This window comes from Nilaparvata lugens, chromosome 8 (genome assembly GCF_014356525.2).
Source record: "Nilaparvata lugens isolate BPH chromosome 8, ASM1435652v1, whole genome shotgun sequence".
Taxonomy (NCBI): domain Eukaryota; kingdom Metazoa; phylum Arthropoda; class Insecta; order Hemiptera; family Delphacidae; genus Nilaparvata; species Nilaparvata lugens.
In genome coordinates this window covers 26,285,737-26,311,753 of record NC_052511.1, presented here as the reverse complement: position 1 = coordinate 26,311,753, position 26,017 = coordinate 26,285,737, and the positions used below count along the sequence as shown (strand labels likewise).

At 34.9% G+C, this 26,017-nt stretch overlaps 2 protein-coding genes across 3 annotated transcripts; one reads left to right on the top strand and one right to left on the bottom strand.

The window, feature by feature from the left end:
* The first annotated feature begins 12,851 nt into the window (after positions 1-12,851).
* On the top strand, positions 12,852-19,490 carry LOC111044876 (migration and invasion enhancer 1). 2 transcript variants are annotated; one of them, XM_022330122.2, is made up of 3 exons: positions 12,852-13,047; positions 18,384-18,481; positions 19,083-19,490. In XM_022330122.2, exons 1-3 carry the CDS (start codon positions 13,022-13,024, stop codon positions 19,244-19,246), a joined length of 288 nt encoding a protein of 95 aa, XP_022185814.1. In that variant the 5' UTR covers positions 12,852-13,021; the 3' UTR covers positions 19,247-19,490. The 2 variants fall into 2 exon arrangements, with proteins under 2 accessions (XP_022185814.1, XP_022185813.1); XM_022330121.2 differs by lacking the exon at positions 12,852-13,047 and adding an exon at positions 13,093-13,136.
* A 530-nt stretch (positions 19,491-20,020) lies between these two features.
* Positions 20,021-23,589, bottom strand: LOC120352675 (proclotting enzyme-like). The gene is made up of 3 exons (XM_039434366.1): positions 23,487-23,589; positions 21,566-21,732; positions 20,021-20,604 (listed from the first exon to the last, which is right to left on the bottom strand). Exons 1-3 carry the CDS (start codon positions 23,548-23,550, stop codon positions 20,440-20,442), a joined length of 396 nt encoding a protein of 131 aa, XP_039290300.1. The 5' UTR covers positions 23,551-23,589; the 3' UTR covers positions 20,021-20,439.
* Between the last annotated feature and the right edge of the window lie 2,428 nt (positions 23,590-26,017).

Genomic DNA, 26,017 nt, shown 5'->3' with positions numbered 1-26,017 from the left:
ATTCTTGCCACAGACCAAGTGAAGTCGGATTAGGTGCAGCTCTTTTTCACAGATATACTGATGGTACTGAAAGGCCATTTTGTTCGCATCAAGACGACTTGACAAAGCTGAAAAAATGGTACAGTGTGTGATTGAAAAAGAAGCATTAGGTTCAATTTCGGAGTACACGTTTTGAACAGTTCCTCTATGCAGACACTTTGGATTCGTACTGATCATAAGCTTTAGTGAAAGTTTTCGTGAAATGACTCTATTCCAAAATTGTTTCCAACCGTATTGCTAGATGGGCTTTAATTTTGAGCTCATACGACTACTCAATAAATTATCACAGAGGTGCAGATAATGCAACGGCGGATATGCTATAAGGTTTCCTTTGGAAAATGTATTGAAGTCAAAAAACGAAAAGTTAGGGGAAAACAATAGAGCACATCTTTTCCACCTTCGATTTCAAGATATACCATTATCAACAAAGAGCTTACAAGAAACAACAAAACATGACACAACACTTGCAAAAGTTACAAACATCTCCGAAGTGGTTGGACAACAGATACAAGTAAACAAAGAACTACTACCATATTACAATAAACGAGAAGAACTATCATTTGAAAATGGCATACTCCTCTGGTCGGGTCGTTTAGTCATACCACAAGATTAAGAACAAAAGTACTACAATTCTTCATGAAGTCATCCAGGAATTGTAGCAATGAATGGAAAAACACGAGTCCAAGTATGGTGGCCTGGACTGGACAAAGATTTAGAGGAACATGTAAAACACTGCACGCATGTCAAGAAAACAGAAACAGAGATGTTGAGATGCCACTTTTCTCATGGACTCTTCCACAGAAGTGTGGTCTAGAATTCACATAGATTTCGCAGACCATTTTTAGGAAAATGTGGTTAGTCGTTGTAGATGCTAGATCGAAATGGCTCGAAGTAATACCAATGTCAACAACCAAACAAAATCCCCGATCAATATATTACAAGATCTATTTTCTAAATTGGCTACCCAAGAATAATTGTAAGTGACAACGGTCCTCAACTGACTTCGTATGAATTCCAAATTTCTGCAAAGAACTGAACATAAAACATGCACTGTAAAATCTGACAAAGCATTTATTGGAACGGTTCCACTTGTTACTCATTCGCTACTATGTAGACTTCATGTCAACATTTTGTGCGTCTGCGCTGACCAGTGACGTCACAGTCGGTTCTTCGACACTGCTCTAGTCAAGCTGGTTTTCTATACTTCTATTCGTATTTTTTCGTCGGATTGTTTGCCGTTGCAATTTTAATATTTATACTATTCGATTTTTTGGAATTTAATCTTGTCTTTAGGCATCCTACTTTCTAGTTATTTGCTACTTTTTCACCATACGTTTGTAAACGTGTTGTTCGTGGCTGTCATTTCTGCCTTCCCTTTTTGTTGCTAGCGCCTTTTGCCTTTTGCTGTTTGTCTTTCAATGGAGGTCGTCAGTGTGTGCATATCGCGCCTGGTCTAAACCTTTTCATCTGAATTCATCGGACCTACAGAACGTTTTTAAAGTGTGAATTATTCTTCAAATTAATTCGTTTGTTCTATTCTTCAAGTGTGATTCAATTATTCATCGAGTTCTTCACTCAGTTACTCTGTTAAACTTTGATAAACTTTGTCAAAAATTACAACCTCGTGTGAGCGTTCATCGCTAGTCATTGGATCTACAGAACGTTTTTAAAGTGTGAATTTTCTACAAATTAATTCATTTATTCTATTCTTCATTGTGATTAAATTATTCATCGATTGCTTCGCATATTGCTTTGATAAACTTTGTCAAAAATTACAACCTCGTGTAGGCTTCAATTGCCATTCTTCTACAATTGGCTTCACCTCGTGAAACTCAAACCTTCAAGTTCATCATCTCTACCGTTTGGAAATCAATCCAAAAATTCCACAATTTGAAGATCGGATTATTCGTTTGGAATTCTACTCACTCCTGCCTACATTTCCACTGGGGGATTCGCCTGCTGTGGTGAACGTTTCCATGCTTGTCATCGCATGGCCAGATCACTTCATTGCTTGCTGATGTCCTGTTCCTGCGGGTATTGCGGAGTCATTGCCTGTCTGCCTGGCCGCATCTCCTCTTCAAAATTTTATTCAGGTTATGTAAATCGTTCTATTCAATTTTCATTTACGTATATACTTATTGATTTATTAATGACTATCTCGACATTCAATTCACTGAGGCCACCGACGCCTACTAATTTGTTTTATTAATGTCTATCTTGACATTCAGTTCACTGAGGCCACCGACGCCTACTTATTATTGGTTTATGTCTATCTTGACATTCAATTCACTGAGGCCACCGACACCTACTTATTATTTGGTTAATGTCTATCTTGACATTCAATTCACTAAGGCCCCGACGTCTATTAATTTATTGGATTGACAGCTACCCTTGGCTTTACAAGTGATTTTCTGAGGCCACTGATGCCTATATAATTGTATTCAATAGTAGCAACTATTATTTATTGATTTGACAGCTACCCTGGCTTTACAAGTGATTCACTGAGGCCACCGACGCCTACTTATTATTTGTTAATGTCTATCTTGACATTCAATTCACTGAGGCCACCGACGCCTACTTATTATTTGGTTAATGTCTATCTTGACATTCAATTCACTAAGGCCACCGACACCTATTAATTTATTGGATTTGACAGCTACCCTTGGCTTTACAAGTGATTTTCTGAGGCCACTGACGCCTATATAATTGTATTCAATAGTAGCAATTATTCTTTGGATTTGACAGCTACCCTTGGCTTTACAAGTGATTTTCTGAGACCACTGATCCTATATAATTGTATTCAATAGTAGCAACTATTAATTTATTGGATTTGACAGCTACCCTTGGCTTTACAAGTGATTTTCTGAGGCCACTGTCGCCTATTACTCGTTCTAATTGATGTCTGTCTTGACATTCAATTCATTGAAGGCCCATGTTGCCTATATTCAACCTGGACAATCCTCACATTGTATTTATTAGCTACCCTTAGCTCTTAAGTGATATTTTAAGGCCAGTGACACCTATTAATTGTTTGGTCGAAGTCTATCTTGACATTCAAATCACTGAAGGCCTATGCCGCATATATTTTTATGTATGTTACTTGCTGAGCATTTTTTACAGCTTATTGTCATTTTTTAATCATTAATATGTACCTTACAGCAATAACCTTCATTATAGCACTCAATTTAATTCATTTCAGGTATCATTAATACTACCCTTTCAATTATTGTCAGGCTTCAATGGTCATTAATGTCATTGACCTAACTTCATTTAAATTTTGTATTTTTCTACATTATTTCACATGTTGTAATTTACCAAGATATTTAACTTAATCTACTTACAATGTTTTGTATGTGGCCATCTGCCTATTATCATTTTATTGATCCCAAGTATTTGACACAATTGTTTTTGTATGTGGCCATCTGCCTATTATTATTTATTGATCCCAAAATATTTGACACAATTGTTTTTGTATGTGGCCATCTGCCTATTATTATTTATTGATCCCAAAATATTGACACAATTGTTTTTTTGTATGTGGCCATCTGCCTATTATTATCTTATTATTATTAAATCTTATCTTGTTGATTCATTTAGTCTTTTTATTGGCGTTCTTACCACACTTCAAGCTATCAGTATTTTTATGCACAGAATTCAAAGATTCATTTGTAGGTATTTATACCAACTATCATTCACAGTCCACTGCCCTGCCCTTGGATTCTGTCATAAAAATTGGTCCTCCGGGCCCGATTTCTTGATCCAGTGTTCACTTAGGATAATTGTTAATTGGACCAATTGTAAAAATTGGTCCTCCTGCCCGTCATCTTTGACCCAGTTTGCCTAGGATAATTGTTAATTTTTATTACCCATTTCTTGGTCCATTGAACCTTAGGGTTTCAGTGACCATGTGCCTAATAGTCTAGCTTGACGCCAATGATTAGGTCCCACTCTAGTGTATATTTTATTCCATTGTACCTTTGTATGTTTATATGTTTAATATTAAGCATTCACACACTTGTTTCAAATTTTCAGTACTGGCTGCACTCAAAGCACGCTGCGACGTGTATGCACCAGCTATCAACTATCTTGTACCCTGAGAGACTGAACCGCACTGAACTGGTCACAGACGGCTATTGCGCATTGAGAAAACAACACACAGCAAACTACATCGCCTTGCGAGCTCGCTACTTGACTCGCCGCACAGCAGCTTGATACAACTTGCCTCAATGCACAGGCGTGCCTCTCTGTGTACTGGACCAGCGTCCAAAGTGCTTATTGGCGCAGCAATCGCATTGCTACAGTGCAGCATCATTTCATTCACTCAGGTTTTTCTGTTAGTTTTTAAGCATGTCGATCATGAGGAAGATTCACTTCCTGAGCCTTCTGCTCTTTTCAATGCAAGAGACAATTTACACCAGGAAATAGATTGGTTCATAACCAGCTATAACGATTATGTTGTGGACACTGAAGCCACTTATTATCAATTATTGACTGAAAAACGAACTAGGTTCACTTAGAATTAAGTATAATAAGATTCATGAACAACTATGGAATGCAGAGTTGCAAGCACAAGACACTTCAACTCATTTTGAGATACTTATAAGTTATCTCCATTACCTCTAAGGCAAACGCTGCATTAACTGCTTTTGAAAGCAGACAACGCAACAATGAGGCCACTGCTGGTGCTTCCCAGCGGCCAACATCTCAAAACGCACATTTGGCAAAATTTCAGTTGCCTCAGATTCCGCTTCCACGCTTCAATGGGGAGCTTTCAAAATGGCAAGCATTCTCAAGTGCTTTTACTAATATTATTGGTAATCAAGATAATATTAATGATTCATTGAAATTTTTCTATCTTCGTCAATCACTCAGTGGTGAGCTCTTGCTAGAGTGGAACACATTGAAGCTGACGAAAATGTTTTCAGCTTGCATGGAACCTCTTAAGGGAGAGGTATGACAACAAGAGATTATTGCTGCCAGGCACGTGACGCAATTGAATCTCCGCCTACCATAAAGCGTAACTGTCCGCAATCATTACGGGCATTCATTGACTTTTGCAAGTCCCACATTACCGCGCTCGAAGCGCTTCAACTTGGAGTCCAAATCAAGGACTTATTGTACATGCACAAAATGTTGTTGCAGTTGGATACTGCTACTGTTCGAGAATGGGAAAAGAGTGTTGGTATACATGACATTCCCACCATTGATAAATTTTGGAATTTTTTGGAATCTCAATGCAAAATCATGGAAGCTGTTGCTTCAAGCTCAGCTCACCATCATCAAGGAAATGTACAGCAAAGTACATCCAACTCGGTTGGTGCTCATAGCAAGCCGAAGTTCAATCAAAATCAATTGAATGTTCAAGCTAGGATGCAGGTTACTACCTCTTCTATGTCACCTTGTAGTTTTTGTAATTCTGTTGGTCATTTTCCAAATCGTTGTAATGACTTATTGAAGTTGCAGGTTACTGATCGTTGAATGCTGTCTGTGACAAAAGGTTATGTTATAATTGCCTCAAGCCTTTCGCACCCAATCATGTTTGTTCGGACAAATCGTGTACACTTTGTGGCAAGAGTCACCACACTGTTCTTCACAGGTCATATCCTCAATCACGAGACACTCAGCCTACTTCTAAGGATAAGGTAACTTCAAATGTTATTCATTCTCAATCTTTTGCTCCCTCCAAGGGTAAGAATGCTGTTTTGAGTTCCATCATGGTTCAGAATGCGGAAAAAACTAAGCAAGCTGTTTCTCATGCAGAACAGCCTCAGAAGAACTCTCATGTCACAATGAGCTCCACTTCGTCTCTGTGTTTGCAACAGCAATCAACTGTCGCCTTGTTACCTACTGCCGAAGTTTGGGTCAATCTTCTAGTGGGGAATTTATTAAAGCAACCGCGCTTTTAGATTCTTGCTCTGATTGTAATTTGATGTCAACTAGGTTGGCTGAAAAATTGTCACTTGTTACTTTGTATTCTGACACTTTGATTCATAGTGTAGGTGAGAATAAGACCAAATCATCTGTTTCTCATTTAGTTTGCTTGTCTTCTGCTGATCGTTCGTGGTCGGTTGAAGAAAATTGTATTGTAGTTGATAGCATATCAGCTAATGTTCCTAGTGTGAACATCGATCTTTCTAAAATTTCAATTCCTGTTGAACTTAAATTAGCGGATCCATTGTTTGATCAGCCTAAGCTGTAGATTTGTTACTGGTGCTGGCATATTCGCATCGATACTTCAGCCTGGTAAATTGTATCTAGCTCAAAATGCTCCCATTCTTCAGAAAACCAGTCTAGGTTGGGTCAATTTGGTCCTTGTAAAGCTTCGTCCTATTGCAGCACCTCGTTCGTGCCTCCCCGCTTCACCTGTGGCCGCTCCCCGTAGGTCATGTCGAATTTTCTAACTTCAAATGGTCTCTCATCAGTTAGAGAAATCAGTTCAGAAATCAGTTCAGGAAAACAGTTCCAATCAGTTCAGGTATTAGCTACCACTTCTTCTCATAATGATGTTATTTCAGGTATAATCAATAGTTGCTCCACCTATCACAAAATCGTTCATACAACAGCGTATGTTCTACGGTTCATTCATAATTGTAAAAAACAAAATTCAGTCACTCCGCGCTTTGGTCAATTTACTATCTCTGAAATTTCAGAAGCTGAAAATTGTATCTTCAAATCTATTCAAGAAGAGGCCTTCTCTGCTGAACTTAAAGCATTGCGTCAAAATCAGGAGCTATTGCCTAATAGTTCTATTAAAGCCTTGTCACCATTCATTCACTCAGATTCTCTGCTCAGAGTTGGTGGACGTTTGCAAAATGCGAATGCTTCATTTGATTACAAACATCAAATATTGTTGCCTAGCAATCACAAATTCACTCGTGCATTGATTGTTGCTCACCATCGTCGTCTAAGTCATGCTGGTGTGCAGGCCACCATGGCCAGTGTAAGACAACGATTTTGGTTTCCCTCCACCCATCGCATCATCAAAAGTGTATTGCGGCATTGCATATTGTGTTTTTGCTTTTCGGCTCTTCGTTCCGAGCAAATCATGGGTAGTTTACCTGCGGCCCGCGTTCAGGCTAATGTTCACTTTCATAATTGTGGTTTAGATTACGCCGGTCCTATTTCCATTCGTGTAGGCGGCCCCAAATCTCGTACTTTTTCTCCACCACTCTTCAGAAAAAAGACCCACTCCTCAACCACTCTTCAGAAAAAAGGCAAATGGTTAAACAATTATGAAAATTTGAAGGTCGGTACAGTTGTCATCTTGAAGGATCCTGGTTCCGCGCAGTCCACTTGGAAGCTGGCGCGCATTACTGAAGTTATCCCAGTAAGGACGACAAGGTTCGGGTTGTCACTGTTCTCACTCCCTCTGGCACTTTTAAGAGAGCTATTTCGAGTTTAGCACCTCTTCCCATTGATGAGGATTCTAGTTAATCCCCTTTCTCTTATGGTTCATGTTGTATTTTTCAGGTTTCATTGTTGTTTCCCCTGGTTCTCACATGGGGCCCAGTTTTCAACTTCCATTGCCTTGCCAGATTTACATATTTCTTACTTTTTCTTATTGTGCCATACCCCCGTATGACACAAGGGGCCCAGTTTATGTAAAATCTGACAAAGCATATTGGAACGGTTCCACTTGTTACTCGTTCCGCTACTACGTAGACTTCATGTCAACATTTTGTGCGTCTGCGCTGACCAGTGACGTCACAGTCGGTTCTTCGACACTGCTCTAGTCAAGCTGGTTTTCTATACTTCTATTCGTTATTTTTCGTCGGATTGTTTGCCGTTGCAATTTTAATATTTATACTATTCGATTTTTTGGAATTTAATCTTGTCTTTAGGCATCCTACTTTCTAGTTATTTGCTACTTTTTCACCATACGTTTGTAAACGTGTTGTTTGTGGCTGTCATTTCCGCCTTCCCTTTTTGTTGCTAGCGCCTTTTGCCTTTTGCTGTTTGTCTTTCAATGGAGGTCGTCAGTGTGTGCATATCGCGCCCGGTCTAAACCTTTTCATCTGAATTCATCGGACCTACAGAACGTTTTTAAAGTGTGAATTATTCTTCAAATTAATTCGTTTGTTCTATTCTTCAAGTGTGATTCAATTATTCATCGAGTTCTTCACTCAGTTACTCTGTTAAACTTTGATAAACTTTGTCAAAAATTACGACCTCGTGTGAGCGTTCATCGCTAGTCATTGGATCTACAGAACGTTTTTTAAAGTGTGAATTATTCTTCAAATTAATTCGTTTGTTCTATTCTTCAAGTGTGATTCAATTATTCATCGAGTTCTTCACTCAGTTACTGTTAAACTTTGATAAACTTTGTCAAAAATTACGACCGTGTGTAGCGTTCATCGCTAGTCATTGGATCTACAGAACGTTTTTTTAAAGTGTGAATTATTCTACAAATAATTCATTTATTCTATTCTTCAATTGTGATTAAATTATTCATCGATTGCTTCGCATATTGCTTTGATAAACTTTGTCAAAAATTACAACCTCGTGTAGGCTTCGATTGCCATTCTTCTACAATTGGCTTCACCTCGTGAAACTCAAACCTTCAAGTTCATCATCTCTACCGTTTGGAAATCAATCCAAAAATTCCACAATTTGAAGATCGGATTATTCGTTTGGAATTCTACTCACTCCTGCCTACATTTCCACTGGGGGATTCGCCTGCTGTGGTGAACGTTTCCATGCTTGTCATCGCATGGCCAGATCACTTCATCGCTTGCTGATGTCCTGTTCCTGCGGGTATTGCGGAGTCATTGCCTGTCTGCCTGGCCGCATCTCCTCTTCAAAATTTTGACATTCAATTCACTAAGGCCACCGACGCCTATTAATTTATTGGATTTGACAGCTACCCTTGGCTTTACAAGTGATTTTCTGAGGCCACTGACGCCTATATAAGTGTATTCAATAGTAGCAACTATTAATTATTGGATTTGACAGCTACCCTTGCTTTACAAGTGATTTTCTGAGGCCACTGACGCCTATATAATGTATTCAATAGTAGCACTATTAATTATTGGATTTGACAGAACCCTGGCTTTACAAGTGATTCACTGAGGCCACCGACGCCTATATTATTTGGTTAATGTCTATCTTGACATCAATTCACTAGGCCACCGACGCCTATTAATTATGGATTTGACAGCTACCCTTGGCTTACAAGTGATTTTCTGAGGCCACTGACACCTATATAATGTATTCAATAGTAGCAATTATTCTTTGGATTTGACAGCTACCCTTGGCTTTACAAGTGATTTTCTGAGGCCACTGACGCCTATATAATTGTATTCAATAGTAGCAACTATTAATTTATTGGATTTTACAGCTACCCTTGGCTTTACAAGTGATTTTCTGAGGCCACTGTCGCCTATTACTCGTTCTAATTGATGTCTGTCTTGACATCCATTCATTGAAGGCCATGTTGCCTATATTCAACCTGGCAATCCTCACATTGTATTTATTAGCTACCCTTAGCTCTTAAGTGATATTTTAAGGCCAGTGACACTATTAATTGTTGGTCGAAGTCTATCTTGACATTCAAATCACTGAAGGCCTATGCCGCATATATTTTTATGTATGTTACTTGCTGAGCTTTTTTACAGCTTATTGTCATTTTTTAATCATTAATATTGTACCTTACAGCAATAACCTTCATTATAGCACTCAATTTATATTCATTTCAGGTATCATTAATACTACCCTTTCAATTATTGTCAGCTTCAATGGTCATTAATGTCATTGACCTAACTTCATTTAAATTTTGTATTTTTCTACATTATTTCACATGTTGTAATTTACCCAAGATATTTAACTTAATCTACTTACAATTGTTTTTGTATGTGGCCATCTGCCTATTATCATTTTATTGATCCCAAGATATTTGACAAATTGTTTTTGTATGTGGCCATCTGCTATTATTATTTTATTGATCAAAAATATTTGACACAATTGTTTTTGTATGTGGCCATCTGCCTATTATTATTTTATTGATCCCAAAATATTTGACACAATTGTTTTTGTATGTGGCCATCTGCCTATTATTATTTTATTGATCCCAAAATATTTGACACAATTGTTTTTGTATGTGGCATCTGCCTATTATTATCTTATATTATTAAATCTTATCTTGTTGATTCATTTAGTCTTTTTATTGGTGTACTTACCACACTTCAAGCTATCAGTATTTTTATGCACAGAATTCAAAGATTTATTTGTAGGTATTTATACCAACTATCATTCACAGTCCACTGCCCTGCCCTTGGATTCTGTCATGCACGTATTACCCCATATCACCCAAAAAGCAATGGATTGGCGGAGCGTTGTGTACGAACGTTCAAGAACGTATGGGAATTTCAAAAGGAAGTACTGGCACCTTACAAGAAAAACTAAATAAATTTTTATTCGCTCATAGAACATCCCCAAAGAGAGCAACGGGAAAAACACCTGCTTGTATGATGTTCGGTCGCGAGTTACGCTGCAAAATAGATCTATTACTACCAGATATTAATGACAGAGTAGACGAAGTTAGTTAACAAGGGAACAGCAAGCCGAGAGTCAACGCAAAGGTGTTCGGAGAGGGTGATGGCATATGGGTACTAGACAGATCAGGCAAAGGCTACAAACAAGGAAAATCGTTAAAGTAAATGGCCATACTCATACCTAGTGATGTTGAGGAAACGATGAGAAGATGCCACACAGATCAACTGCGATATGCAGATTCAACTTAAGAAGAAAGGGGGAAGATGTAGTATACCAGAAACCAGATGTTATGCAAAACAGATGACATAAATCAGTTATAATATTTTAATAGTTTGTTGATTGGAATTCACTCTATCCTACATGTTTTAATAGAGATTACACACATTGAGTATTAATCTTTGAGACTTATTTATTTCTAATATTCTACAATTTTTATATCTGTATCTTTCCGTTTTTGTGAAAATACAGATATAGTCAGCTGATTAAAAGTGAATTCTCATGTTCGCGGCGCGTATATCTGTACGCATCTATAGAAGTCAATTTAACTCAAAAAACACATCTATCCTGCAGTAGCAGACTGCAATAGAGGCACAGAATAGGTACAGAATGGAAACTTGTAATCAATCGCCTATCTAACCAATGCTTCCGGATCATTGAAGTGATCCGAACCTACCATCAATACTATTACAATGCGGCGCTTCCTAACAAGATGGCGGATTTTAGCGTCAGGGTACTAGCCAAGTTTCCGTACTGTATGTATACTGTGATAGAGGCTCTTGTTGGCTCTCTCTGTCATGGTTGCCCTTAGTTGGCCGTGTAACACATTGAGAGCGCTGTAAGCACACCAACAGCCGCTCTATGGTTTACTATAATAGCTCCTTGGTGTATACGATATTTCATCTCCCATTCAGTGGAGTGACTTGAAATTTGGAACTTAAGGTCCCTACAATATAAGGATCCGACACGAACAATTTCGATCAAATGCAATTCAAGATGGCGGCTAAAATGTAGAATATGTTGTCAAAAACAGATTTTTCGCGATTTTCTCGAAAACGGCTCCAACGATTTTGATTAAATTCATACCTAAAATAGTTATCGATAAGCTATCAACTGCCACAAGTCCCATATCTGTAAAAATTCAGGAGCTCCACCCCATCTATGCAAAGTTTGATTCTAGATTCCAAATTATCAGGCTTCAGATACAAATTAAACAAAAAAAAAATTGAGTGGAAAAGATTGAGCATGAAAATATCTACAGGTAATGTTCAGCAACATTTTCACCTAAAATTGAAAATAAGCTCGAAATTCGAGAAAATGTGATTATCCAATTGCAAACTGTTGATTCTATTAAATCATTCACTATGGAGAGATAGCAGACCTCGTAAGTCTCCAGCAAAAACCTTAAAGATGCATTTATCTCTTCAAGGTCTTTGTTCACCAGCGTTATTGTCCTGTCACCAGCTGGCTCAGATCTTTGTTTATAAGTAGACTTGAGATACGCGAGAACACTAGCGTCAGGTGATCAATCCTCATAACGGCAAGGAAAGTGGTGTGAGTGCGCCACACCAGATTTTATCTAAGTTTAAAACAAGAAGGCAAAGTAGTCAAAAAAATAACAAACTAAGGCCGGTATTAGACGGTAATATTTCTGTCATATGCAGATCATATGAAATAAGTTGTACGAAATCATATTTCCATCTTTTTTCATGTTACCGTCTAATACTATTACTATTTAATACCGGCCTAACATGATCATATAATATGAGCTGATGTCTATAGTTCATTCCAGACAAGTTTGCAATACCATCATAATCATAAATATAATAATTAGTCATAGAAATCAATTTAATTCACAAAAACACACCTATTCCTGCAGTGACAGAGGCTCTTCTTGCCTCTCTCTGTCATGGCTGCCCTTTGTTGGCCGTGTAACACATTGAGAGCGCTGAAAGCACACGAACAGCCGCTCTATGGTTTACTATATTTTAGCTCGTTGGTGCTCACACTTCGAGTACGCTCTTCGACGAAATTGCAAAATGGCTGCTCTCTTTACGAGAAATTTTCACTTTAAAAAAAGTTTTGCAGCAGCATGCTCAGAACGGTCTCTCTTTGTTGTTCAAAGGATGATAAAACAAATTGAGTAGAGAAACGTTTATACATGCTTCAATCTCAACTACTTTTTTATATTAGACTATATTATATTAGAAAAAATCATCATTTTATTTCCGGGAATTTTTCGGGGATTCCAGTTTATAATTCCGGGTATTTAAGACTGGTTCCGGGGAAATTTTGGTAATTTTGTCCATTGTCATTGCAACACTGGTGATCACCTGATCAGTGTCAGTACAAAATAATGTACAAATACAAATATTCTTGTCCTCGTATCTCGCTCGTGATGATTAAAAATATGTTGAATGTGAAAATTAAAATAGTGATACTATTATTTTCCAAATTTACTGCGATTAATTTGTGATAAAAATAATTTTGAAACATGGTTAATGTAGACGTTGAATTTTGGTTAGTAGCATATAAATAATTATTTACCTTAAGAGTAAAAATACCGGTACCTTCAACAGCATGTACAACTTACCATCTGCTAATTTTTGGTAATTATTTATAACGGACACATCAGGTATTTCTCACTTTTTTCAATTTTAAAAAATATTCTGTGACAACTGTCAATTCACTGCAGTTTAACACTCAAAACTCCAATGCAAAAGGAGAAGTTAATCTTACCAAACCCATCTAAACCAAATCTTACTATAGTAAGATCCACGTTATAATGACAGTGGATTAAGATGGGAGAACAGCGTTGCCGATACTCTGCCTTGATTAATTATCTCTCTACATTGTCAAAAACAGATTTAGCGTCGTTGTGGAGTAAGAAAAGGATAGTACTACCTGCTTTGTCAAATAATAGACAAGGATAGCAACACCAAAGTTGATCAAATACTGTCATTATAACGTGGACCTCACTATAGTGCATAACCTACTAGTGCGTCTGTGCGTGGGGACATACAACTCACCGATGCCTCAAATAAATAGTGGATGCAATGATTGCGCTCCTCACAAACGTTATATCCTTAACTCGAACTCAGCCAGGGAAGTCGGCCTTTTTTACACCAAATCTAGGTATGGTCACTTTTTATCACTAGTAGGCTTATTTCACTTTTTAGCCAAATTGCACTGTTCCCTACACATTTTACACGTTGTTACACTTTATGTAACTTTACGAAATATTTTATTTTAACATAAAATCTTAAACTTCCTCATCTTTGAACCCTGTGCTCTCTAAATATTTTATTCTACACCACACAATCCTTTTGAAATAACTTGGTTCAATAGTTTTTGACAAACTTTGTTGATCAAAATATAAACTACAATTTTTTTTTCTCTATAAAGAGCAACCATAATTACATACAGAATGATCTTTATAATTTATAATTTAAATGTCTCCAACTTTTATAATTTTGATCTGGCACCACATAATTGGTCAATCAGTTTAGTAATGATATGAGAAAACATAAACATAACCATACATAACCTTGATGAGTGAAGTGCGTTTTAGAATTTATATTAATATAATTTTTGAAATGCAAAAAATGTTGTTCCAAGTAAAACAAAATATCATCACATAATCAAATTCATAAGTATTATAAGGAATAGAATAAGTATATCTTTTTAAATTCCTGATGCGTCCTTTGTAAACTAGTACAGGTTATTTTCTTTAAATATTAAAAATATCATTTTTCGGTACCAGTTTTACAACGGATCCATCAGGTATTTAAAAAGAAGATCTTACTCTATTCCTTAAAAAACTTATGTATTTGATTATGTGATGATATTTTGTTAACTTGGTACAACAATTTTCTCTTTGCATTTCAAATATATTAATATAAATTCTAAAATTAATGTTCTTCACTCATCAAGTTATGTATGGTTTTGTTTATGTTTCCAGATGTTTTTTTCTCTATATCATCACTAAACTGATTGGACAATCATGTGGTTGCCTAGATCAAAATTATAAAATATAAACTTCACTTGAATGGGCTACTTCTATAAATTAATAAAACAATATTGAAACTTGAAGTACCCTTTTATTTGAAATATTACAACTAATATTATTTTAAATGTAAAGTTGTAAATTTTAAATAATTAAGGGTACTTCAAGTTTCAATATGTTTTATAAATGTAGGAAAATTCAAATTATAATTTTATGCAGTAAGACCATTCTTATGTAATTATGGTTGCTCTTTATGAAGAAAAAGAAATTTTTAATCATATTTTAATCAACAAAGTTTGTTTAAAACTTCTGAACCAGTTATTTCAGAATGAATTGTGTTGGTTGTAGAGTAAAATATTTAGAGAGCACGAGGTTCAAAGATGAGGCGTGTTAAGATTTTAAGTTAAAAAAATATTTTTAAAAGTGTAAAGCTTTTGTTTACACCAAGTTATTAACAAAGTGTTAAGAACTTAATTCTCATAGATTCCATTAGGTTGAACGGAACTTGACAAAACACATATTTTCATCATGTGCATGATGAGATATGCTCATTCTAATAGGATTCTATAAGGATTTAGTTATTAACAAAATGTTAAGAACTTAATTCTCATAGATTCCATTAGGTTGAACGGACTTGACAAAACATAATGTTCATCATGTGTATGATAAGATATGCTCATTCTAATAAGGATTCTATAAGGATTTAGTTATTAACATTTGTTATTAACTTTGGTGTAAACTCAGCTTAACAACGTGTAAAATTTGTGGGGAACAGTGCAATTTGGCCAAAAAGTGAAATAAGCCTACTAGTGATAAAAAGTGACCATACCTAGATTTGTGTGAAAAAGTCCGAATTCCCTGGCTACCTGGCTGAGTTCCAGTTTAAGAGAAGATTGTGAGAGCGCAATCAGCCCATCCACTATTTATTTGAGGCGCCGGAAGTGTTTAAAAAAAAGTCGCACATTTTTTAGTTATAACCTTCAAAAGCAAAAAAAAAACGTCTTTTCTAAATTTGTTCAAATTTCATTCCATTATAAAAAACTTTGAAACGATATATCTTCATGCACTGTAAGTCAAAAAATGAGTTCTCCAACGCCCTCCAAAGAAAACTCTGCATGATTTCTGGTGCGTTTTTCCATAAGCATGATGTAACAAGCTAGAACTATAAAATCGATTTTTTCATGACTACTTTAAGATAGAGACTTGCAAATGGTCTCAATCTCTTCGTTACAACAAGACGAATAAGAATATTGGTGACGGAAACAACGAAAATAGTCGACATCATTGAAAAATACAAGATGGCGGTCATTATTGACAGAAATTTTTATATCGCTTGTTATTCAGTTATTGTGAGAGATATCGGATTGGTTTTACCACCAAAGTGTTTGGAATTAACCAAACAATGATGTTCGAGAGAATCATCTCATTTTGACCAAAAACTTGAAACATACATTTTTTGGGGACAATATTTCACTTTCCACTCTGTATATGTATTCGCAGAAGACAAACACTAGTATTATTGGCACAGTGTTGTAGAATATTTCCAAAGCTTCAAAATGACATCTAGTTGGAGGCTGTAAGTCCATATTTTACGGCTGGAGCGTCATCAGAAAGATAGTAAAAAGTACTGTTTGCAGCGGAAAACATGCCTTCTCCACTAAATGCCAATCCCAACAATTAGAAAACCGTGTAACGCATGACTCCTTGAAAGTACAGACTTGGGAATGGTATCAATCTCTTTATAATGTGTAGAAAGAGATTATCTATGATGCCAATCTCAAAAATGTTTGTCATCTTGTTTCCGAGATGTTTGCCTGTGATTTCGACTAATCATAATCACGATTCTTATTATGCTAGACCTAACGAAGAAATTGAGACATCTCCCATGGCTGTTACTCAAAAATGACCACGGAGTGCCTTATTCATGACATTTGCGCCTGGACTACTAATTTTATTTGACATATAATAATAATTATTGTTCATGTAATAAATTTATTAATGATTCCAATAATTGCATTTTATTTATGCAATATTGCTAGATATAAGATTCAACTCCTAACTTATATTTTTCTTTGAGAAGTAGGGTAATTGAAAAGACAATGGCTCTGTGGACTCGCTTTAAACTATCACTCAGTAGTCTAGTCAACAAAGGGTTGTAGAGGATACATGCTTTTCTTCAATTTAAATATTTAGTTTTATCTTACTTCCACAATCTCGCCAAGTGCGTAGCCTTCTAAATGACGATGAGCCTGATAGTGTACTAAATATGGCTTTTATACCAGCGCTCGCCTTTACTTGCCTTCGGATTTTTGTCGAGATAAGGCATGTGGCTAGCAGAGCATTCACAAATAATATATCTCATTCAGACACTCGTCACATTGAAGTTTGGATTGCAAGTCCAATGTGACCAAGCTCACCAGCTTGGCAAGTGTTTGGACTAAGCTAAGCATTACATAGGAGCGAAATCTTAAATTTAGCTTCAAGTGCCAACTTGGATGTTCCACACCTTTAGCAGAGGGGTTAGAGATGGATACTTTTGATATATTTTCCTTCCAACAAGTCCTAATAGAGCTGCAGAGTCAAAAATTGTAATCCAGACATTCTCTTGTCAAATGATATAATTATATATATTGCTACATTGAACCCCTAACACCACGGCTATAAAAATTGAAGCAAAGCGTGAAATAGTGAAATAATACATCAAACTGGGAATAATTCATTGTTATTCGATCATATGCTTGGTATTTAGTTTTTGATGTACCGGTATTGTTGAAGTGAGTGCTATAAGCCCTGAATGTGCTAAAATGTTGACGAAAACCTGTGTTTTCAAAACTCACACATTTAAGAACAGTATAAGCTATCGTAAGAACTATTGAAGATGGTTTCACAAAACTCTACTGGACAAAGCTTGTAGGAAATCTACATGCTTTTTGATTATTTTGCATGGTTGGTAATATCGGTGGAACGCATTGATTCAGCGTGTAAGCAAAAAATGAAACTTTTAAACCATCCTCATCCCTCAAGCACTAGGAGTAGGGATGAGTACTTTTGATATGTCCACCTTCTAACTAGTCACAACAAAGCTGCAAAGCCAAAATTGGGTTCCAATCATTCTTTCCAAATTCCTTGTCAATTGATCCATATTTTGTTACATTTTTTTATTTAATAGTTAAAAATGCATAAGGAAGGTCAAAAATATGAGGCAAACATGCTTTTTTTATTGTTACACCTTGAATGGCTCGGGTATATCGTAAACCATGAGGGATATGGAAAAAGTTAGCAGATGGATCTTGTAGGAAGTTTTGCACTGAATCCCTAAACGCATAGTTTCCGAGATTATATGAAAAACCAAAAAATTGTACCTTTGAACCACCCCCATCCTCTTAGCACAGGGGGTAGCGGTGGGGACTTTTGATATGCTCACTTCATTACTACTCCGAACAGAGCTGCTGGGTCTAAAACGTCTCTTCCAAACTTTTCCCTCTATACCTATTTTGAGCATTCATTGTCTTGACTACAGATAATTTAAGATCTATGCGCCTTAATGGATAATCACTTGATGAGTCGACGCTGCTGATTGTTGTTAATTAGTTCAAAGTCGTTTCCGTACTGTTTGGAACTCACCTAAAGGTGCAATTCCTTAGCGACGGATTCTCTAGCCGCGCGTTGTATTGACGGCTTTAGTCTATTACTGCATAGTCTATAAATATATTGGTATTGATATACATAGCAACTAATAGCAGCCGCGCGGCTAGAATCGTAGAGTCGTTGAATTGATCCTTTAATTTTAATTGCACTTTTATTTTGTATTATTGAATTGACATTTAGTTTCATTCATTTCTTCTTTCAGCGGCACTTGTGGACATATTAATAACTTTAATGATATGAAAGAAGTTGTCTTGGAAAGGGTCCCCGAAGCAAAAGTTTCTGGTAGAGAAGGAAGACAAGGTACGTTTCAGGTAGTTATTGACGCTAGATTAATTTCTTTTCTAAATGAAAATTGTAAATACGAAAACTGGGCATTTGATGAAATCGTTTTACTCAAGTTGTAACAATAAAGTGAAGTTTGAAAACTCTTTCTAACGAAAATTGAAAGAATGTTCCAAGAATAATCATGGCATCGAAAGACGTCTCTCTGAATAATATTATGAATGAATAAATATTGTTGGATGTATGGTATTTTATGTAAGCTATTCTTTTAAATGCTTTGTGTTTTTAATTTTGTGAAATTTTACAGATTTTTTTTTATGTATTGATTGAATTGGTAAAGAAGTGAACAGTACCTATATTTTTTTGCAGTAGTTATAAGTTAATGCCCACATCTATAAATTCGGTTTGCTAAATTTATTTTGTGCGTTGTTTGAAAATAATAAATTCGTTTACTGAGTTACCCCTGATATAGTAATCCCATCTTAAAAAATAGTTGCAAATACAATTTTTGGGAATTTATTATTTGTGCTTTCTACTGACAACCTCGATTCTTACGTTAAATATTATAATCTCTGTTTATTCCTCTTTAGTACATTCTTTCTCCCTTCTTATTCTGCAGGCTCCTTTGAGGTTGAAGTGAATAAAATACAAATCTATTCAAAGTTGAAAACGATGGCGTTTCCTGACTTTGATGAAGTTGCTGATATTGTTGAAGATGTGGCCAATGGCGGAAAAGTCAGACAAGCTATCAGACAGCAGCCAATATCTTGTTGTATCCAGTAAATTCATCATTATAATTTGTTTTTACAATATTCAATTCATATGGTGCTCCATTGGTGGTGTGGAATCTCACCTTAAAATTTGAATTTAATAAAAATCGAGTAAATTTGAATCAGTAGAAAAATAGTAGTTCTTCGATCATTATGACTTTCAGTATTAGTCAATCGCTTGCATTGTATAAAATTTAAATCTACTATCAAGATTAAGATAAAATATTGATTTAATAAAATAATTATGTACCACCTAATGTTTCATGTTTGTTTCATTCCGTATTATACCATTTTCTAAAATATATTTGAACTCTAATAAATTGTATTTCGAGGGACCAAGAGAAAATCCGTTGTATCTGGGTTTTCTTGATAATGCAATAGTGGGGTTACTTTTACATTCGGGGTTTTGTAAAGAATAGTACATCCAGCAAGAACGAGAGACTCATTTTTGGGGTACCTATGCATTCTATTGACCCAAATAAGCATGACATAGAATTCAAGTGAGAAACATTTTTGGGTAGCTCGATTGCCCTTTACGGGTTGCTCAATTGCCCTTTTGGGTTGCCCTTAACCTTTTTTAAAAAATAAATAATAATTATCTCACATTATAAATAGGCCAACCTAAACTTAATTTCTAGCAATACGTTTTTTATTGAAAGTTTGGGAAGAGACTGATTTCCACCAATTTCATATCCGAGAATATGTGCAGTTGTCTCTTCAAGATTTTTTTTTATGGATTTGATCTTTAGGATACATACATCTTCATTCATTGATTGGATTTTGCTTCCAAATATAATATCAAGGTTTGTGTGGCTCAAGTAGTATCTTCTAGTATAAAGATAATGTAATGTGAGAAAGCAAAAGGGACTAATCAAATATTTTTTTTATATCCATTCAGTAAAGTCCGATATAATAATCATATCTCACACACACACACTTTGTTATTTGTAATGTAACCTACTATTTACATGGAGAATAATCAATAATTGAAAATAAAATATAATAGTTAGCCTACCAGTTCTGGAACTATTGAATCAATTCTAAGGTAACAGTTGAACAGTGATTTCATTTTTCATTATTCTAGATAATTTTCTTTTCACAAAATTTTTGATCTTTGATGAATTCTAAAATCTTTCTGATGAGATCTTTATCAAAGAAACTTTTTCTCTATGTGTCGAATTTTACTTCTTTTCCTTTGTTTAAATTCTATTGGTGTTGTATTTTTCCATTAATCCAGGGTAAATAGAATGATAATCGAGTATAAACGTCCGGATAACCAGGTTTAGCGCATCCTGATCCAAAAGAGGTAATGCCCAACAGGTACCATCTTCCGTCTTTCTGGCTACATTGGAGTGGTCCTCCTGAATCACCCTGCAACATTGAAATTAGAAATTGTACAATCTATATTCCTATCATAAACAATCTAAATCATTTATACTAGGATGGACATGCTCATTTCTGGGTAATTCTCAGCTTGTGATAATCTCATGACATTTCGATTTTTGTTGAGATTTCAATTTATAATCACAGATTTGATTTTGATTTTTTTACATCGATTTGTTGAGCTTTTGATACTAATCACATGCAAAAAATTATTTTTGTTAGCAATTCACAATACTATAATGATAGATTAGGTACACATGATTCACTTCTTACATCCAAACTCCTCATAAAATAACAATTTCAAGAAAACATAAACTACGAAGTGATTAAGAGTAGGCAAATAGCAATCTTTGCGGTTCATAATAGGAAAAAACTTCCATTTCAAATAAAATGGAAAAAGAAAACTATAATTAGGCCCACTGCTACCTGCAAGAATATTTCTAATCTTGAAATGTCTATTAAGGAATACTAATAAAATGTATTCAAAACAAAAGAAAAATTATTAAGTATCCTACCCTTCCACGGTATTTAGATGAAACTTCTTCTATATACCGTACTACCCTTCATTTTATTGAAACTAGCAAAAAGGAAGAAAGGGAAAAGAATGAAATCTGACGAGACATGTTTAAGTTGAACATTAGAACACTTATGTATATTTAATTTATTATTTCATCTATATATTATCAAATATATATTCTAATTATTAACTGAACTGGGCCTGAAAAAGCATAAGCACATTTATATTTATTGAAACTAGTTGTGTTGCAATAAAATGAAGTATACTTGATCATTTTTTTGGGTTTTTGAATAATCAGTATCCCTAAAAACGAGTGAATATTAAAATATATCTATATTTCTATTGCAATTCAACTATCAGTATATCAGCTATAGGCTATTTTTTTATTCTGCAGTGAAATCCTAAAAATGACGAGATGCTTGAATGACTTACTATGCAAGCACCGGTGGATCCATCAAGTTTGCCAGCACACAGGTGGCTGTCCTGGATGGGCACTGAGGGCCCGTATTTCGCTTTGCACAGCTCATTATCGTGCACGGGGATCCTCACCTGCCTCAAAATGCCAGACAGCTTTCCAGTTTGAGTTGTACGTCCCCAACCTCAACACAACAATTTTACTACTTTGAGGAGAGGACAATATATTATAATATTGATAACTCTACCTATGTCTTTAAAATAACAGTTCAAATTGAAAAATCATTGATATTAATAAAGAAAGAAATCAGATATAATTGACCGAGCGAAGTGAGGTCTAAGATTCAAGTCGACGGTTTTGCATTTCTCTTTATGTTTATATGTTCCGCATTTACGGCGAAACGCAGCAATAGATTTTCATGAAATTTGACAGGTATGCTCCTTTTTAAATTGCGCGTCGACATATATACAAGGTTTTTGTAAATTTTGAATTTCAAGGATAATATAAAAGGAAAAGGAGGATTAGAGTAAAAATCAGACTATAGAATTATTAATCATAAATCAGCTGTCGAGTGGATTATACATTGCATGCCATGACGCATACAATTCAATATCTCAATGTAACTTGGTAAAAAATCAGCTGCTGTGTTGACTATTAATTGCATGCCTCATTGAATGCAATTTTTATTCACTATCAAATGAACTATTGATTGCATGCAATTAATAACTAAAATAACATATAGTATTGTCTCTCAACCTTTCTCTGCTTTGAACTCGGGCTGACCTGTTGCCAGTATGTCTTGAAGGAGATAAGCTTTTGATATTTGCATTTTTGATACACCAACCCCAACATGCAGCCATTAGCCGTTTTCACACCGATATCTCGCCGACACGACATACAGACAGGATTTACTCTGATGGACAGTATAAGAGGAGGCTGTGGTTTATAACTGCGCGAGGTCTACTGTTCACAGAACTAATAGTCTATTATAATTCGATAACTCTATGTCGTCAAAATAATATTTCAAATTTTAAAAATCATTGATATTGAAGAAAGAAATTAGATTAAAATTAAGATCAGAAAATTATTTTTGGAATGGAAGGAAATCATATGTCAAGCGATTTCAAAGACCAACTGTACAAAAGATCCGCCCAGCACCTGAGAAACATCCTTGAGAGGTGAAATGGTAGGATCTTACACAATCGAGAATTGTATTGAACTATCTAAAAAAAAATTCCACATCACCAAGTCTGTATACTCATTTTTTATTTGAAATACTCTTATTTAAGAGAAAGCTTGCACGCTCTTTGAGAAACATATTGCCTAATGTGAAAATAAACAACAACAGAGAACAACTCACATTATAGGCCCACAAATGAACGAGTACCTATTCACTTTCATTGGTAAGGGCTTCTGGTATTTACTGCAAATTGATAATCAAACTGAATGATTCCACTTGAAAATTAAGAATTGAGAAATTATAGGAATTCCACTTGATTATTGAAAATCGGAATATGTTGTGAGAAGTAAAATAATGTTAAAAAAGGGTACCTAGTATGAAATTACTATAATATTTACACTTCATAAAATATTTGATAAGAGCATTATCCAAAAAGAATGGCATAAAGTATAGGTACAAGTTATTGATTAGCTTGAAACCTTTAAATCTTACTAGAATTGGCATCCATTTCCTTAATGAAAATTTTATCGAGCAAGATTCCTGTAATCAAACTACTAGTGAGCCAATGTTCCAAGATTTTGATTGCTATCTTTTTCTATTGTGTTGTTTTTATATTGACGAAGCCTATTGCATGTTTGTAACTTAGACCAGGATTGTATAATACTATGTTTAATGGCTAATAAAATTCTTTCAGTATTTTGAGTTTGAAAGTTGATATTACGGTACTGATTTTATATGTGGCAGAGATTGTCTCATACCTGTAGCAATGCAGCGTCTAGGCAAGTTGTTCTCAGCTTTGTCGAGACAGACGGCTCGAATCATACGACCCGATACGGGTCTGGAAAGTTTCAGCAGTGCTAAAATATTAATAATAATTAGAAAATTAATTATCAAAATTATTTTGAACACGTCTACAAAAAATTATATTAACATAAACTCATATTTGACAATAAATTATTGATTCCCAACTATATTTTTATCATTATTAATATTATTATTATCATCATCATTATTAAGGAACACCTACTATAGTAGGCCTGAAATTTATTAGCAGAAATTCTACCGAATCTATTATGTTTTGTTGCTAAATTTTACGAAACCCCGGTACCTATTTTAAAAAGTAATATTGATTACACACACACACACACACACATATATATATACATATATATATATATATATATATATATATAATATATATATATATATATATATATTAAATAAAGTAATCTTTGTCGTGGTTGAGACACTTTGAAGCTCCTCCTCAGGAGTGAAATACATACTCCATCTCATCACAAAAAATCTGGTGTGGTACACTCACACAACTTTCCTTGCTCATTGAACTATAAGCCTCATTCTTAAACGAGAATGATTTAGGGGGAATAACATAATGACGATTGGCGGCAACATATTTGAAACTACGATCAGACTTCTGTATATGTGTATAATTGTTTTCAGAGTACTTTTTCCTTTGTGTAAATTGTGAAATTTGATATTTTTTAAAAGTCGTCAAAACAGCTGTTCTACAGATGAAATATCACGACTATGTGTTCTTTTTATGAACTGCTCTACCTACCTACCTCATGCACGAGAAGGAGGCTACAAAGTCCATTTCTCAAGGATGGGGTGGACCCCCCATTAGTTTCCCAGAAAGGAGACTCATTCCAGTTAATAGAGCCGATAAATAACTATACAGGGTATGAATTTGAAAAAAATCGGTCAAGTCATTTTTTGAGAAAATCGTGAAGCTATCCATGGTATGAATTTGAAGAAAATCATTAGAGCCGTTTTCGAGAAAACCGTGAAAAACATGGTTTTTTAGTGATTATCCGCCATTTTTCTCAATAATATTACGGAGCTCCTGAAATTTTTCCAAAATGAGACTCATGTCAGTTGATAGGGCTTATGAATATAACTATACATGGTAGGAATTTGAAGAAAATCGTTAGAGCCGTTTTTGAGAAGACCGTGAAAAACATGATTTTTTAGTGATTTCCGCAATTTTTCTCAATAATATTACGGAGCTCCTGGAATTTTCCCAGAAATGAGACTCAGTTGATAGGGCTTATCCATGGTATAAATTTGAATAAAATCGTTAGAGCCGTTTTCGAGAAAACCGTGAAAAACATGGTTTTTTAGTAATTATCCGCCATTTTTTCCGCCATCTTGAATTGAATTTTATTGAATTTCTTATTGTCGGATCCTCATGGTATAAGGACCTTAAGTTTTAAATTTCAAGTCAATCGGTTAATTAGGAATGGAGTTATCGTGTTCACAGACATACACACACACAGACCAACACCCAAAAATCATGTTTTTGGACTCAGGGGACCTTGAAACGTATAGAAAACTTGAAATTAGGGTACCTTAATTTTTTTTGGAAAGCAATACTTCCCTTACCTATGGTAATAGGGCAAGGAAAGTAAAAAGTAAGTTTTTTTTTAAATATTTACAAAAATACACAGTGTCACAGCCTACTATAGATAGAAGGCCGGAACATGTTCAATATGGCAACGTATGGTTCAGGCCGACTTTGCTTTATTTTGATATGCATAGATTCATTACACCATTAGAAAAATTGTATTTTGTAGAATCATTTTTATTATTGTATATTGTGAAATCATTTGCATTTGTTAGTAGGGATAGTAAGTATTTGATTTATCATAATATGTTAATAATGTGATTATAAACCACAGAGATATGTAAAGATAGATTAAACTATTGCTATTGGATATCAATTCTTCTGTGATTTTTTGTATACTATTATGCCTAGATATAATTGAGTTAATGGACAAAGTTGAATGAACTATCATTATTCCAGCAATTTATTCAATCAATAACCTATTAATTCATTATTAATATGAATTATCACTTCTCTTTATAAGGCTACTTTGAAATTATTAAAACATAATATAAATCTTCAATACCGTTCTCTTTGTATTTTTTTCTTTCAAAACACGACTAGTTCCAACTCATCTAAAGCCATTTTTCCTAAATAAAAAAAGATGAGTTGAAACAAGTCTTGTTTTGAAAGAAAAAAGAATAATAAAGGGTAGGGTACTTGATGATGTGTTTTAATATAAATTGATGGATATTATTACGAACAAAAACTAAATGGTAGTAGAATATATTCCCTTTGATAGATATTATTGAACTATCGATTATCATTACGGTGTATAACTTATTCTAGTTTCTCTTTATAGATCGCCCTCAGGAAACCCTGCTCTTTTCTTACAGGGTCTTGATGAGGTTTTACATTTGTTCAGTAGACCCAGGTGGAAAAATTATC